The 16739-nt window shown below is 51.4% G+C and overlaps 1 protein-coding gene across 1 annotated transcript in view; it reads right to left on the bottom strand.

Annotated features, from left to right (window-relative positions):
- Nucleotides 1-3614: 3614 nt before the first annotated feature.
- Nucleotides 3615-16739, bottom strand: part of EPHB4 (EPH receptor B4) — a 50964-nt gene continuing 37839 nt past the window's right edge. Inside the window, exons 8-16 of the mRNA XM_081835630.1 lie at nucleotides 14683-14785; nucleotides 14324-14394; nucleotides 13367-13480; nucleotides 12346-12593; nucleotides 10458-10673; nucleotides 8969-9118; nucleotides 7293-7486; nucleotides 5612-5767; nucleotides 3615-5409 (exon numbers count right to left, since the gene is read on the bottom strand). Coding sequence (XP_081691756.1) covers nucleotides 5298-5409; nucleotides 5612-5767; nucleotides 7293-7486; nucleotides 8969-9118; nucleotides 10458-10673; nucleotides 12346-12593; nucleotides 13367-13480; nucleotides 14324-14394; nucleotides 14683-14785 — 1364 coding nt within the window. The 3' untranslated portion in view covers nucleotides 3615-5297. The remainder of the gene's footprint in view (nucleotides 5410-5611; nucleotides 5768-7292; nucleotides 7487-8968; nucleotides 9119-10457; nucleotides 10674-12345; nucleotides 12594-13366; nucleotides 13481-14323; nucleotides 14395-14682; nucleotides 14786-16739) is intronic.

Below are 16739 nucleotides of genomic sequence, written 5' to 3'. Positions count from 1 at the left end.
AGTGGTGTTTGCATCTAGGGTAACTGGATAGTGGATCACTGCCTTAAAGAGTGCGTAGGCCAACAAAGGCCCGGGGCCAAATTCGGCCCAATCGCCTTCTAAATCGTGTTTTTTACATGAGTAGAATGTGTCCTTTTATTTAAAATGCATCTCTGGGTTATTTGTGGGGCATAGGAATTCGTTCATCCCCCCCCAAAAAAAATATCATCCGCCCCCCCCCCAAGGTCTGAGGGACAGTGGACTGGCCCCCTGCTGAACGAATTTGCTGGCCCCTGCCTTAAAGTCTCATTGTTATTGCTCCTCACCCCCATTTAAGAGACTTCTGGGAACTGCAGTTTTGTGAACCTGCTGGTAACCTGTGCTACCAATCCGAGCAAAAAAAGACAAAAAACCCGGGTGCAAGGTTTTCAAAACCATGCACATTCTGGCTTAAACTGGGTTGGGCTGCAGGCATAGGCCTTAGTGGACGCTAAAACCTTCCAATATTATTTTTAAAGGGTCCCTCTGGACTGAATCTTCCAGAAGGAATGTGGCCGCCTTTGGAGTCGGGAGTTCCCGAATTTGCACGATCCTCACGTCTCTGCCACATTTCAGATCTGCCTCCTTCTTGGGTTGGGCTTCTGGGACACACACACACACATACCCAGCCCCCCCCCAAGCCCTTTCGGTCCTCCGAGTGGGAGCCAGCTGCATGGGATCAACATGGGCTTGGCCCGCAGAACGCCGATAAATCGAGAGCCATTAACCCCCTTCCTCTTCCCCATTGTGTCTCTGCACAAGGAATCTGACCTGTGGCTTCCCTTCCCTGGAAAAAAGGAGTCTTCTCGGTGGATTTCTGCCCAGTCAGTTTCCTTCCATGCTTCCTGCTATTTGGGGTGGGGAACAATCTCCCTTTTCCTTTACGTGCTCTCTCTCCCGCTCCGGAGCAGTGCAAAGGATCCAGGAACTCTGGGTTCAGCTTGGATGGAGAGTTCCAAAAATCGTGGTACTGGAGGGGTCCCTGAGGGTCATCTAGACCAACCCCGCGCAAGGCCGCAATCTCAACTACTAGGCTAAGACCCTCCCTGCCTGCAGACTGTCTCGCCAGAGTGGTGCATGCTCTGGTTATCTCCCGCTTGGACTACTGCCATGCGCTCTACGTGGGGCTACCTTTGAAGGTGACTCGGAAACTGCAATTAATCCAGGATGTGGCAGCCAGACAGGTGACTGGGAGCGGCCGAGACCACATAACACCGGTCCTGAGAGATCTGCATTGGCTCCCAGTACGTTTCCGAGCACAATTCAAAGTGTTGGTGTTGACCTTGAAAGCCCTAAATGGCCTCTGTCATGTATACCTGAAGGAGCGTCTCCACCTCCATCGTTCTGCCCGGACGCTGAGGTCCAGCTCCGAGGGCCTTCTGGTGGTTCCCTCCTTGCGAGAAGTGAGGCTACAGGGAACCAGGCAGAGGGCCTTCTCGGTGGTGGCACCTGCCCTGTGGAATGCCCTCCCATCAGATGTCAAAGAGATAAACAACTACCTGACATTCAGAAGACATCTTAAGGCAGCCCTGTTCAGGGAAGTTTTTAATATTTAACGCTGTACTGTTTTTAATACTTGGATTGGAAGCCGCCCAGAGTGGTTGGGGAAACTCAGCCAGATGCGCAGGGTATAAATAAATTATTATTATTATTATTATTATTATTATTATTATTATTATTATTATAGCATCCATGACAGATGGCCATCTGCTTAAAAACCTCCGAGGAAGGAGAGCCCACAAACCTCCCCGAGACTATTCCACCGTCGAACGGCTCTTACGGTCAGAAAGTTAAGCAGGATTCGACCAAACGGGCCTCATCCGGCACAGCAACCGCTGTCCCTGGAAAGCCCATGAGCCGTTCCTGAAGGCAACAGTCCTCTCTCCCACTAGCTCCCCAAAGGTAGCTACGCCGGGTGCAGTTAACCTATGGAACTCCCTGTTGCAGGAGGCAGCAACGGCCACTGGCCTAGATGGCTTTAGAAGAGGTCTAGACAAATCCACAGAAAAGGAGAAGCCTAGTGATGGCTCCATGGTCAGAGGTAACAATGCTTCAGGGTAACAACTGCCAGAAACCGCAGGAGGGGAGCCAGTCACTCTCGCACTCGGATCCCGCTTGTGGGATTTCCTTATGTATTATTTTTGTGTTTTCAGATTATACACCATCCTGTGGTGCCTGGGAGAAGGGCAATATAGAAATCAAATAAATAACTATATATATCTCTATATGAGTGAGTGAGTGACAAGTTTTACTTCCTTGGGCTCCATGATCACTGCAGATGGTGACAGCTGTCATGAAATTAAAAGACGCCTGCTTCTTGGGAGAAAAGCAATGACAAACCTAGACAGCATCTTAAAAAGCAGAGACATCACCTTGCCAACAAAGGTCCGTATAGTTAAAGCTGTGGTTTTCCCAGTAGTGATGTATGGAAGTGAGAGCTGGACCATAAAGAAGGCTGATCGCCGAAGAATGGAGGCTTTTGAATTCTGGTGCTGGAGGAGACTCTGGAGAGTCCCATGGACTGCAAGAAGATCCAACCTCTCCATTCGGAAGGAAATCAGCCCTGAGTGCTCACTGGAAGGACAGATCCTGAAGCTGAGGCTCCAAGACTTTGGCCACCTCATGAGAAGAGAAGACTCCCTGGAAAAGACCCTGATGTTGGGAAAGATGGAGGGCGCAAGGAGAAGGGGACGCCGGAGGATGAGATGGTGGGACAGTGTTCTCGAAGCGACCAGCATGAGTTTGACCAAACTGCGGGAGGCAGTGGAAGACAGGAGGGCCTGGCGTGCTCTGGTCCAGGGGGGCACGGAGAGGCGGACACAACTAAACGACTCAACGACAAAAATCCCTATATAACTCTGCTTGGCCACTGTGAAAGGCAGGCTCTTCCTAGGTTCCAGCAGATATTCAGATAGACCGCCCTTCCATATGGCAGTTCGATTTAGCCAGTCTTCCCCAACCTGGTGCCCGGTGGACTCCCAACGCCCCAAACCAGAACTAATAATGTGTCGCTTCCATGGGGTGGCTTGGGATGAGACTTTTCTCTTTCTGACGATCATAACGGCCCCATAACCTGGGCAGACTGAGAAGGGCTTTTAATGCCTTGCCAGCCTGTCTTAGATGCCAAAAGAGGTCTAGACCAGGCATAGGCAAACGCGGCCCTCCAGATGTTTTGGGACTACAACTCCCATCATCCCTGACCACCGGTCCTGTTAGCTAGGGATGATGGGAGTTGTAATCCCAAAACATCTGGAGGGCCGAGTTTGCCTATGCCAGGATTAAGACAATTTTGTGGAGGATAAATAGCCACACTTCCTGCTGGGAGACAAAAAGAAAGTTTGCGATTCTAGGTAGACGTGGGAATGGAAATCCCAACTGCTGTGGAATCTGGAACCCAATGCTTTAAATTTGGCATCCCTGGGACCCTGGGCGGTAGAACCTTTGACTCTTTCTGTTCCAGAAAATAAGGGAGAAGGTATAATTGCAGCATCAAATTCTGCCCCACCCCAGACAATTTCTGTCCCCCGTTCCACTCCACACACCCACCCACCCACCCACCCAACCCAGGCAGTAATATTCCCCTTGGTTTCATATACTTTTTGTTTTTTTAATAAAAAGGAAAATCACCACCTTCAATATGAAGGTTAACAAAATGATACAAAAGGAGAAGCGCTTTGCAACGACATCACAGGCCTGTTCCCGTGACATCACCTCTCAGCGCCCACATTTTATCTGGAGGCACTTTGTTTCGATGTCATTAAGAGAGCGAAACCAAACATCTCCTTCCACCAACTTTGGTGTCGGCCGCCAGTTCTCCTGACACCTGCAGTCGCACGGAGATGACGTCACAGAGAGAACGGTCTTGCTCTCGCACCACGATGACATCACAGTCCAGTGCCCGGGACATCCCTAACAGTCTCCAGGGTATTATTGGTTTCAAGTGGCGAAAGCCATAAAAAGGCAGTTTGAGACATCCCAGAGCAAAAACTTCACTTTCCCCTCCTGTGACATCATCACAGTGACATCATCAGAAAGTGCAGAGTCTTCTGATTGTCATATGGTTATTTCAACGCGGCGGTTTAACCCTTCTCTGTGGCATGTGCGTCCTTGAAAGCTCATAGATTCGGCAGGCAGAGATGACATCACTCCTGCTTCTGATGACATCACTACACAGCTGCCATTTCCCTCCAGCTTTGCGTGGATGTGGCGACAAGTTGCACTCTGGCGAATGCGGCACTGCCCGCGGCATGCCAATGACAGTCCCTCTTTGGCTTTCGGGACGTGGAGAGTCAGGGGCTGCACGTCAAAGTGTGCAGAAACCTTGACCCCCGTCCCTTTATTATAATGGATTATGTCCATTTAGATTCAAGTAAGGCTCCCCATTTCCAGAAATCGGTAGACAACGGGCGGCCACCCTCCCCATCACCCCAAAAGGACGGACGACAAATTGCATAAGGCCTCTGGTGATCACCCCCACACAAATCCTCCATAAAAGACAGCACCATGGTGAGCCAAAGTTTTTGAAACACACCCCAAAATGGCAGAAAGACAGGGATCCAACAGCCTCCATTTTGAAAACGTTGCCACCAAGCAGAAGGGGGTGGCCATCTTGAAGGCCAGGTGGCAAAGGAATTTCATTTCCCTAAGCGGCAACCTCATTCCTCCCAACCAGGCGGCCACCTTGCAACCTCCAACAAACAGGCCAGCCTCTCCGGAAGACAGCGGGAGAGCGGCCATTTTGCAGCGCAAACCGCGGTCTGGGAAACTTGGCCGGCAGGAGGCCATCTTTGGCTTTTCCAGCGTTCAGAAGTTTCGGAGCCACGGAAGGCCACGCAAAGGCGCCGAGGCCCACGGAACGGCAGGGACGGAAGACGCTGGGGGATTTGGCGGCCATCTTTGTTGGTGCTGCGGTCGGCCATCTTGAAAAGCGGCCCGGCGGGTACCGAAAGCGACTCCTCGACCCGGGAGCGGCTGTTCGTGGCGACTCGACTGGCAAAAGAGGACTATCCTCATCGCGCCTGAACAGTTAAATTATCTTTCCATCCCTTTCCATGCCAAAGGATGAGAGGATACGGGGTGGGGGAGAGAGAAATCTGAATTATTCCCCATGGAATACGCTGTTCCAAAACTGAAAAATAAGTGAAAAATAAGAGAGACGAGCAGGAAGGAGGGAGGCAGCTGATGTCCCAAGTCAAGAGGCCACAATCGTCACCGTTTGATTGAGGAGGGGGGAAAGCGGTCAAAACGCAATAATTTTGGACCGTTTCCTTCCTCTGTGGTCAGTAGGGTCCCAAAGAGGAGCCGGACTTGCTCTGAACACGCATGTTCTGAATGCTGGACAAGATCTTCTTCTGATGTCCGGCCAACGTCACGCCAATCCGGAGGAGGTCTCTGGAGAGGGAAAGCCAAGGGAGGAGGAGAGAGGAGTCACCACAGTTGGAAGGGACCCCATGCGGTCATCTAGTCCAACCCCGTCGTGCGGGAACCACAGATGCGATTTCAGTGCGGCATTACCGCCCCACCTCGAACTCGCTGCCCTGTCTCCCCACCCACAAGGGTCTTGGGACCCTCCTTGCCCTGCAGGCTCACTCACTCGGTGGAGAGTTGGCTGACCAGCTCGAAGGAGGTGAACCCGGCACCGGCGAAATTCTCTTCGTAGCGCCCCATCTTGATGGCGCGGAGCCAGTCGCCGATGGACGCGAAGGAGGAGTAATGGGGCAGGCGCTGGTCCAGGAGGGGGTGGGACGGCCTGAGATTATGGGGGGCGGAAGGAGAGAGAGAGAGAGCGCAGAGGAGCCGTTTCAGTAGGGTTACGGTGGTGAAGGTGAGGGAGACAGAAACCATAGACTCACAGAAGCCAGCCTTTAAATCTGTATTAAATTTGCACTGATTTGCACCACGATTTGTTAAAAATGATGGGAAACCGCTAAAAAATAACTGGCTGAAAAACAAGCAATCAGGGAACTCTCTCATTTACGTGGGGGTTACGTTCCAAGGCATGTGAAATCCCATGGATTGGGAACGCCGTGGGAAAAGCCTGCAAGCACCCTCTGAAAAGCCTCAAAAAACCCTTTGGAAAACCTCAAATGCTGGTGGGATTGCTAGACGCCATTTTTGTCCCTATCTGTGCCCGTTCTGGGTTCGAAGCCATGCACGTTTCCAAGCACAAATGGCCTCAAAGGCCCAGTAGACCCGAAGGAGCGTCTCCATCCCGGACACCAGGGTTCAGCTCCGAGGGCCTTCTGGCGGTTCCCTCCCTGCGAGAAGCAAAGTTACAGGGACACAGGCAGAGGGCCTTCTCGGTGGTGGCGCCTGCCCTGTGGAACGCCCTCCCACCAGATGTCAAGGCAATAAACAACTACAGTCATACCTCGTGATAAATACGCTTCAAGCTGAGCACTTTTCTGTTGCGCTCTGTGGCGACCCAGAGGTAACGGAGCGCATTACATCCGGGTTTCGCCACTCGCGCATGCGCAGATGGTCAAAAATTACATGACGCGCATGTGCGGAAGGGGTGAAACGCAACTCGCGCACACACAGACTCGCTGTTGTGTCTTACATTCTGTTCGGGATGCGAACGGAGCTCCGGAACGGATCCCGTTCGCATCCTGAGGTACCACTGTGTTTTACTTTTAAAAGACAACTGAAGGCGGCCCTGTTGAGGGAAGTTTTTAATGTCCGACGCTGTATTGTTTTTAATATTTGGTTGGAAGCCGCCCAGAGTGGCTGGGGAAACCCAGCCAGATGGGCGGGGTATAAATAATAAATTACTATTATTATGCCTTGACCTCGTGTAAATGGGGTGTTGCCTGTACCTTCCAACTCTATGATTCTGCAATGGTCAATTATCCTGGGGCGGCCATCTCTGAAATCTGACCGTGTCGGCAAGCCCCTAGATATGGGTCCCCCAAACCCACATTCAGTCCTAGAGAAGGGCTGCAGCTTAATGGCAGAGCCTTTGCCTCATGAGCGGAAGGTCCCGGGTTCAATCCTCAATGGCATCTCCTGTTTGGAAGCTATTTCCTCAGGGAGGCAGCGGTGGTGTAGTGGTTAGAGCATTGGACCCGGGACAGCGGGGGTCAAATCACTTGCCCAGGGGAGCCAGTCACTTGCCCACGGTCTAGCCTACCTCAAAGGGGCGTTGTGAGAATTAAAGTGGGGGTGTAAGAGAACTACATATCCTTGGGGGAGAGGAAGGTTTCAACTGCAATGCAGAATAATCAGCAAGGCCAGATCTCCCCGGGGAGGAGGGCAGGGGCCTCATCCGGACTCACCCTCCGTTCCCCCGCGAGACGATCTTGAGGCTGGCCGGGTTCCGGATCAGCTTGTCCAAGGAGTTGACGATCTGGGCGAATCGGGGCCGGGTGTTGCGGTCCTTCTGCCAGCAGTCCAGCATCAGCTGGTGCAGCGAAGTGGGGCAGTCCGTAGGGGGCGGGAGCCGGTAGTCCTGCTCAATGGCGTTTATCACCTGGGGGGCAGAATCACAGAATCATGGGAGGGGCCCCTGAAGGACATCTAGTCCAACCCCATTGCCACGCATGAACCTCAGCTTAAAAAAAACAAACAACAGAGGGCCATCCGACAAGAGGACCATCAGAAAATAAAATGGGGGGCGGCGGGCTGAGAAAAAAATGTGGGAGAGGTTGCTTATCTGTAAGCCGGTAAGAGGTTTCAAAAGCAGGGACTACAACTCCCATCAGGCTCCAACCAGCCGCAGCCCAAAATGGCGGCCCTGGCTGGGGGCTGATGGGAGTTGTAGGCCAAAATGGCTGATCTGCCCAGGGGCTGATAGGAGCTGTAGGCCAAAATGGCCGCACTGGCTACGGGCTGATGGGAGCTGTAGGCCAAAATGGCCCCGCTGGCCAGGGGCTGATGGGAGCTGTAGGCCAAAATGGCCACGCTGGTTACGGGCTGATGGGAGCTGTAGGCCAAAATGGCTGCTCTGCCCAGGGGCTGATGGGAGCTGTAGGCCAAAATGGCCCCGCTGGCTGGGGGCTGATGGGAGTTATAGGCCAAAATGGCTGCTCTGCCCAGGGGCTGATGGGAGTTGTAGGCCAAAATGGCTGATCTGCCCAGGGGCTGATAGGAGCTGTAGGCCAAAATGGCCGCACTGGCTACGGGCTGATGGGAGCTGTAGGCCAAAATGGCCCCGCTGGCCAGGGGCTGATGGGAGCTGTAGGCCAAAATGGCCACGCTGGTTACGGGCTGATGGGAGCTGTAGGCCAAAATGGCTGCTCTGCCCAGGGGCTGATGGGAGCTGTAGGCCAAAATGGCCCCGCTGGCTGGGGGCTGATGGGAGTTATAGGCCAAAATGGCTGCTCTGCCCAGGGGCTGATGGGAGTTGTAGGCCAAAATGGCTGATCTGCCCAGGGGCTGATAGGAGCTGTAGGCCAAAATGGCCGCACTGGCTACGGGCTGATGGGAGCTGTAGGCCAAAATGGCCCCGCTGGCCAGGGGCTGATGGGAGCTGTAGGCCAAAATGGCCACGCTGGTTACGGGCTGATGGGAGCTGTAGGCCAAAATGGCTGCTCTGCCCAGGGGCTGATGGGAGCTGTAGGCCAAAATGGCCCCGCTGGCTGGGGGCTGATGGGAGTTATAGGCCAAAATGGCTGCTCTGCCCAGGGGCTGATGGGAGCTGTAGGCCAAAATGGCCCCGCTGGCCGGGGGCTGATGGGAGTTATAGGCCAAAATGGCTGCTCTGCCCAGGGGCTGATGGGAGTTGTAGGCCAAAATGGCTGCTCTGCCCAGGGGCTGATGGGAGCTGTAGGCCAAAATGGCCACACTGGCTACGGGCTGATGGGAGCTGTAGGCCAAAATGGCTACACTGGCCAGGGGCTGATGGGAGGTGTAGGCCAAAATGGCCGTGCTGGCCTGGGGGCTGATGGGAACTGTAGTCCAGAACATCTGAGGGCATAAGGGGAGGCTGGATGAGGGCAGGGGAGGCACTCACATCCTGGTTTGACATGTCCCAATATGGCCTCTCCCCGAACGACATGACTTCCCACATGACGATCCCGTAGCTCCAGACGTCGCTGGCGGAGGTGAACTTGCGGAAGGCGATAGCTTCCGGGGCCGTCCACCGGATCGGGATCTTACCGCCCTGAGGAGAGAGATCAGGAGGATCGACCAATGGAAGAAGAGGAGCGCGGCAGAGGCTTCTGACACACAGACACCCCAGGCGCTGGCCCTCATCTCGTCTCCCAGGATGCCTGGGTTCCTCGTGAGATGCAGAGCTTAAGTGGTGGACCAGGACCTGAGAGAGACCCAGGTTCGAATCTCCGCTCAGCCCTGTATCTCACTGCGCTGGACCAAAGTTGTTCTGAGTTCAAGCTGTAACTACTATTATGCAAAGCCCTTAAGAACTTGGGACCAGTTCACCTACAAGGCTACCTGATCCCACATGCACCCCTTTGACTGCTGAGATCTGGGGAACCAGCACTGCTAAAATTGCCACCTGATACCTCATCCAACTCTGTAAGAACTCAATCTTCAGAACTCCCTGCCTAATGATATTGGACAAGGTGCCCTCACTGTTTTGTTTCTATGCCTGCCGAAGGCATTCTCATTTAGGCAGCCCTAGGGACACGGGTGGCGCTGTGGGTTAAACCACAGAGCCCGGGACTTGCCGATCAGAAGGTTGGTGGTTCGAATCCCCGCGACGGGGTGAGCTCCCGTTGCTCAGTCCCTGCTCCTGCCAACCTGGCAGTTTGAAAGCACGTCAAAGCGCAAGTAGATAAATAGGTACCGCTCCGGGGGGAAGGTAAATGGCATTTCTGTGCGCTGCTCTGGTTCGCCAGAAGCGGCTTAGTCCTGCTGGCCACATGACCCGGAAGCTGTACGCCGGCTCCCTCGGCCAATAAAGCGAGATGAGCACCACAACCCCAGAGTCGGCCACGACTGGACCTAATGGTCAGGGGTCTCTACCTTTTTACCCAGAAGTTCAGAAAGCCTGTGTTTAAATTTGGCTTGCTCTGTTCTACTGCGGTGTTAACTTTCTGCATTTTTCTTTTAAAAAAAAAATAAGTTTCCATTTTTGCATTTTACAATATTTCAACAACAAAAATTGAATCTAAACAAATTCAACCTGCTTTTTCTTTGACTCCCTCCCCCCAGCAGTTCCTTATTTTATAGCGCAGTCTTGCCGCGTAACCAATTCAAACCTATTTACCAATTTAACCTTTTTACTCCCTGTAAGTTATTTCCCACTGCTCGTGTTCATGTCAACTCTGCTAACGTTTAATTTTCTGCATGTTTTAAATGATGGTTTGTACATCTTTTAGCGATAGTTTTGTCCTTTGTTGGTAAAACGCTTTGAGGTTTCCTTCTGCAATCAAGCGGTATATACCTTTTACGAAACAAATAAAGAACAGAACAGAATAGAGTAGAATAGAATAGTATAGTATAGAGAGCGGGGAAAACACAAAACCAATTTTCCGTACCAGCGAACTGGTGTAGGTGGGATCGGATGAATTCTCTTCGAGAAAGCGAGACAGGCCGAAATCGGAGACTTTGCAGACCAAGTTGCTGTTGACCAGGATGTTGCGGGCGGCTAAATCCCGGTGGACGTAGCTCATGTCAGAGAGGTAGCGCATGCCGGACGCGATCCCCCGCAACATCCCCACCAGCTGGATGGGGGTGAATTGCCCGTCGTTCAGCTGCGGAAAAGCAAGACAGGAAAGGCGCCTTAGGAACAGTTACAGGCAGCCTTTCTCAGCCGTGGGACGTTGTTGGACTACAATGCCCATCATCCCTAGCGAGCGCGGCCAGTGGATGATGGGAGTTGTAGTCCCGACATCTGGGGACCCCTCCAGATTGAGAAAGGACGCGTTAGGGGAGCCAGCCCGCCCAGTGGAAACTTAACCCTTCGTCGACTCAAGGCCCTCCCCAGATGTTTTCGACAACCCGCCCGCCCACCCGCCAAAACATCAAGCTGCATATGAAGCAAAAATAATTATATATATTATATATGCTTTCCTTGTCTACGTGTGTTCATTTATGCTTCCCATGTCTGCATGTGTTTCGTAAAAGATATTGTCAGTTGCCTACCACGTTTTAGAATGATGGTATTGACAACTGCAGAAAGAGTATAAGATAATGTAAGCCTAAACCGAGTTGGACGGAGGTCTATTGTTTGTAAGTTTGTAAGTTTGTAAGTTTTTTTTTCTTTCTTTCTTCTAGGTTTTTTGTCTTTTGTATTTTTTTATGTCTTTTTTTTCCTTTTTTATCTGTGTTTGTCTTTTTTTTTACGGTCTTTATTTTTGTATGTAAATTTTAAAAACTGCTCAATAAAGATATATTAAAAAAAAAAAAAAGATATTGTCAGTTGCTCGGAGTCGATGCAGCCAAAAGAAGTGACAAATTGGGGAATTCGGGTGAAAAAGCCTCCACTGAGATTACAGTAATAATAATAATAATGATAATAATAATAATAATAATTTATTATTTATACCCCGCTCATCTGGCTGTGCTTTCCCAGCCACTCTGGGCGGCCTCCAACAAAATATTAAAATACCGTAATGCATCAAACATTAAAAGCTTCCCTAAACAGAGCTGGGACGCGGGTGGCGCTGTGGGTTAAACCACAGAGCCTAGGACTTGCTGATCAGAAGGTCGGTGGTTCAAATCCCCGCGACGGGGTGAGCTCCCATCCCTCGGTTCCAGCTCCTGCCAACCTAACAATTCGAAGGCACACCAATGCAAGTAGATAAATAGGTACCGCTCCGGCAGGAAGGTAAATGGCATTTCCGTGCGCTGCTCTGGTTCGCCAGAAGCGGCTTAGTCATGCTGGCCACATGACCCATAAGCTGTACGCCGGCTCCCTCAGCCAGTAAAGCGAGATGAGCGCCGCAACCCCAGAGTCGGCCACGATTGGACCTAATGGTCAGGGGTCCCTTTACCTTTAAACAGGGCTGTCTTCAGGTGTTAAGGCTGAGGGCCTTCTGGCAGTTCCCTCATTGCAAGAAGTGAGGTTACAAGGAACCAGACAGAGGGCCTTCTCGGTGGTGGCGCCCACCCTGTGGAACGCCCTCCCTCCAGATGTGAAGGAAATAAGCAGCTATCCTATCTTTAAAAGACATCTGAAGGCAGCCCTGTTTAGGGTAGTTTATAATATTTGATGCTGTGCTGTTTTTAACATTTGATGGGGAGCCACCCAGAGTGGCTGGGGAGACTCAGCCAGATAGGCAGGGTATAAATAATAAATTATTATTATTAAGGTGAGGATGGGCAAAAGTCTCCCAAGCTTTTCTTATTACAAGTATCGGGGGGTCCCTACTCCCTCTGGCCTGCACCCCCCAGCCCACTCTTGGCTCCTGCCTCCGTCCTTACCCGGAGGAAGGAGTCGAGGGCTCCGTTCTCCATGAACTCGGTGACGATCATAACGGGGACGCTGTTTGTGATGACCCCGTCCAGGCGGATGATGTTGGGGTGCTCAAACTGCCCCATGATGCTGGCCTCGCTGAGGAACTCCCTACGCTGCTTCTCGGTGTAGCCGCCTTTCAGGGTCTTGATGGCCACGTAGATTTCTTTCTTCCCGGGCACTTTCAGGAGGCCGCGGCAAACCTCCCCAAACTCGCCTGCGGGAGGAGAGATTCAGGGGAGGGAGCAGGAAGGTTGGGATCCGCTTGGGCGGGGATCTCCTACCCTTAGCTGTCAACTTACAGATTTGAAAATAAGGGACCAGCAGCCTCGAAAATAAGGGATCAGCAGCCAAAATAAGGGATTTTCAAGGCACAGATATGTTCAAATTTTGAGCCCCTCCCAGGCAAAGGCAGAAAGCCCAGCCAGCAGCCAAACGAACCCTCAAGCGGTGGTTCCCACAGCGCAGCAACCCGGCAAAGGGGATGCAGCAAGGAAAACCACCGTCCCCTCTCCGCTGGGAAGCGCTGAGCAAAGGCGAGTCCCCAGGCAAGGCGGCCGATTTGATTGGCACAAGGCATGCAAGCTCCACCCCCCCGTCGTTCTCAGACTCCTTATTGGGTGAGCAACGCAGCCAAGCAACACAGTTGGAGCCTCCCTCCTCCCTGGTCGGCAGGGAGGGAGGGAGGGAGGGAGAGGAGCTGCTTCCTTTGAAACCCAGGAAATTTAAGGGACATCATCAATAAGGGACAGCAGCGGGACACGGCACTGGGATAAGGGACTTTCCCGCCAAATAAGGGACACTTGACAACTATGCTCCCGCTGGGCTTTCGCGGGGAAGTGGGAAGGAAACCTGGCCTCGATGCAGGAGCCAGACCCAGGCAGGTGAAGGTCAAAACTACTACTGCCTGTGACTTAGAATCATAGAAGGGTTGGGACACCCAAAGGTCATCCAGCCCAACCCGCTGCAACCTAAGGCGTCGGTCCTTACCTGCGCCGATGACTTCCTCGATTTTGACGTATGAGACGTCGATCTCTTTGGCAAACTCGCGCACAGCCTCGTTTGGGTCTTCGTAGGTGAAAGGGTCGATGTAGACCTTGGTGCCTGGAGAGGGGAGGAACCAAAATAATAATAATAATAATAATAATAATAATAATAATAATAATAATGATGATGATGATGATGATGTTTTATTTACATCCTGCCCTCCCCAGCCGATGCCGGGCTCAGATCAGCTAACAACAATAAAAGTAACACAGCCTTCTAAAATCAATTCAAAATCAAATTGATGGCAACCATTGGGCTAGGGTTCTGTGGGGATTACCAAAGGAGGGGGTCAGGCTGTGCCCTGGCCAAAGGCCTGGTGGAACAGCTCCGTCTTGCAGGCCCTGCGGAAAGATGTCAAGTCCTGCAGGGCCCTAGTCTCTTGGGACAGAGCATTCCACCAGATCGGGGCCATGGCCGAAAAGGCCCTGGCTCTGGTTGAGGCCAGACTAACCTCCCTGTGGCCCGGGACCTCCAAGATGTTTTTGTTTGAAGACCGTAAGGTCCTCCGTGGGACATACCAGGAGAGGCGGTCCCGTAAGTACGAGGGTCCTAGGCCGTATAGGGCTTTAAAAAATACTCCTTTCGTAGGGTTGCCATATTTCCCAACCTCCACAGTTGTTGAGCATTTTTTTTGGGGGGGGGGAACAAACCCAAATTGTTGACCTTTTTAAAAGTGATTTTTAGATTTGGGAGTTGTTTCCACCGCTTTTCCCATCGCGTTGCCATCCATTCACCATTTTAACATCCAAAAACCAGGGCACGTCAGGAAATTTCGCTTTTGGAGCGGGCAATGAACTAACCCAAACATACCACCCCTTGCGGGCCTTTCTGCCTTAGCTCCTCCCACCACCCAGGCTCCTCCCACCGACATCACCACGGTGCCCGCCTCCGCTCACTCACCGTGTCCAATCAGGTACTGCCCAGGCTTGTCGGAGTATTCTTGCTCCCGTGACCTAGACGACCCCTGGCGGCTGCCAGAGGGAGGAAACAAGATGGCGTCATGGCCAACTCGGCGGCTCCGCCCACTATCCCTCCCTTTAGCTCCTCCCCCACATCCGCATCAATCACTCTTTGAATTTCCTTTCTGCTCTCCCCTCCAGCGCCTGACTGCAGCTCCCATCCTCCCCGCCCAGCACGGCCATTTTGGACTACATTTCCCATCAGCCCTCCAGCAGGCTCCTCCCACCGTCCATTTAGCTCCTCCCACAACCTCCGGTTAATCACATCCCCTCGGCCAGCTCTGGGACGCGGCACCTTACCGGAAGCAGACGATGGCCACAATGATCACGGCCAGGACCAGTAGCGCCCCCAACGCCGCTGTTCCCACAATGAGGGCCAGCTTCTCTGTGTTGCTTCCCGACTCTACGGGGGATTGGAAGAGCAGGGAGAGATTTATCGGGATTATGATGATTTATTGAGCACCCAGGGCGCGTTCCATCATTAAAATGCAACATGAGAAACAATTTTGATGCATTTTGACATCATTTAATTCTTCTGTTTTTAAGCTCCTTATGATTTGACTTGAATTTGATTTGATTTAAAGCTATGGTTTTCCCAGTAGTGATGTATGGAAGTGAGAGCTGGACCATAAAGAAGGCTGATGGCCGAAGAATGGATGCTTTTGAATTCTGGTCTGAAGGAGACTCTTGAGAGTCCCATGGACTGCAAGAAGATCCAACCGATCCATTCTGAAGGAAATCAGCCCTGAGTGCTCACTGGAAGGACAGATCCTGAAGCTGAGGCTCCAAGACTTTGGCCACCTCATGAGAAGAGAAGACTCCCTGGAAAAGACCCTGATGTTGGGAAAGATGGAGGGCGCAAGGAGAAGGGGACGACGGAGGACGAGATGGTGGGACAGTGTTCTGGAAGCGACCAGCATGAGTCTGACCAAACTGCGGGAGGCAGTGGAAGACAGGAGGGCCTGGCGTGCTCTGGTCCATGGGGTCACGAAGAGTCGGACACGACGAAACATTTTTTATGTTTTTTACTGTTGTTCCCTCTGTGAGATGCTCCCCCCGGGGAGGCTCGCCTGACACCTTCACCAAACGCTTATTACATTATCACATATCTTTAGGCGCCAGGCGGAAACACTTCTCTAGAGCCAGGACTTTGGCTGAGTGAGCCACCTGGGCTTTTAAACTGCGCCTGGGGACATGACTGGTTTGCCTGCTGTTACGTAAGGCATTCTGGAGTACTGTTCCTGTTATGTACTGAGTTGAGTAGGATCCAAATCGCAGCAGTCTGATTGGTCCTAGAACAATAGGATCCAAAATGCAGCAGTCTGATTGGTCCTAGAACAATAGGATTCAGAATGCAGCTGTCTGATTGGTCCTAGAATAATAGGATTCAGAATGCAGGTGTCTGATTGGTCCTGGAACAATAGGATCCAAATCGCAGCAGTCTGATTGGTCCTAGAATAATAGGATTCAGAATGCAGCTGTCTGATTGGTCCTGGAACAATAGGATTCAGAATGCAGGTGTCTGATTGGTCCTAGAATAATAGGATTCAGAATGCAGCTGTCTGATTGGTCCTGGAACAATAGGATTCAGAATGCAGGTGTCTGATTGGTCCTGGAACAATAGGATTCAGAATGCAGCTGACTGATTGGTCTGCAGGAGCCACCCAATCCAACTCCAGGTGTAAGTGAATCCGCAACCTGCTTGGCCTACAGGAGAATCCCAGAATTAGCCAATCACGTGGGGCCCATTGTGTAAATAATGTATATAAAGCAGACATTTCGGGGGAACTTCCATTCCTCCTCACCACTATGAGCGAATAAAGAGCATGAAATCCACTCTCGACACCGAGTATATTTCAGTTCCCAATCCGCTCCAACCAGCCCGCAGCCATTTCAGACAGAAACTCACACCAGCCCCTAGTCAAATATGCTCCCCTCCCATGTGCTCGATTTATCCTTCTCCCCTCCATTGTAAATATTTATTGGTTTAAAATACAGACGTAAATAGGAAATGACTGGCAGAATCCGAAACCAGGGAGAAGAGTTGGTGGAAGAAGATTGGAAGAAATTTAATGATTATTTACAGAAACACTGTAAAATTAATGAATGTTAAAATGATGTCGGAATGAAACGAAGCGGTTTTAGTAATAAGGTTAAACAGGAATATGTAAAAATGGATTGATATTAGACGAAAATATAATGTTATAATATGTGAAGATAAAGAACTAAGATAAAACAAAGAGGGTAAGGATTTGCTGAATTAACTATATGAACTGGAATACAAAAAAGGGAGGTGTGAGGAAGTCATGAAAATAAGTAAATGAATTGTAAGATATAGAAAGAGGGACTTATTTTTA

Source organism: Podarcis erhardii (genome assembly GCF_964252035.2).
Source record: "Podarcis erhardii genome assembly, chromosome: 13".
In the NCBI taxonomy this organism is placed as follows: Eukaryota; Metazoa; Chordata; class Lepidosauria; order Squamata; family Lacertidae; genus Podarcis; species Podarcis erhardii.
Note: the sequence above shows the minus strand (reverse complement) of the source record. Positions and strands in the feature narration are given on the sequence as shown.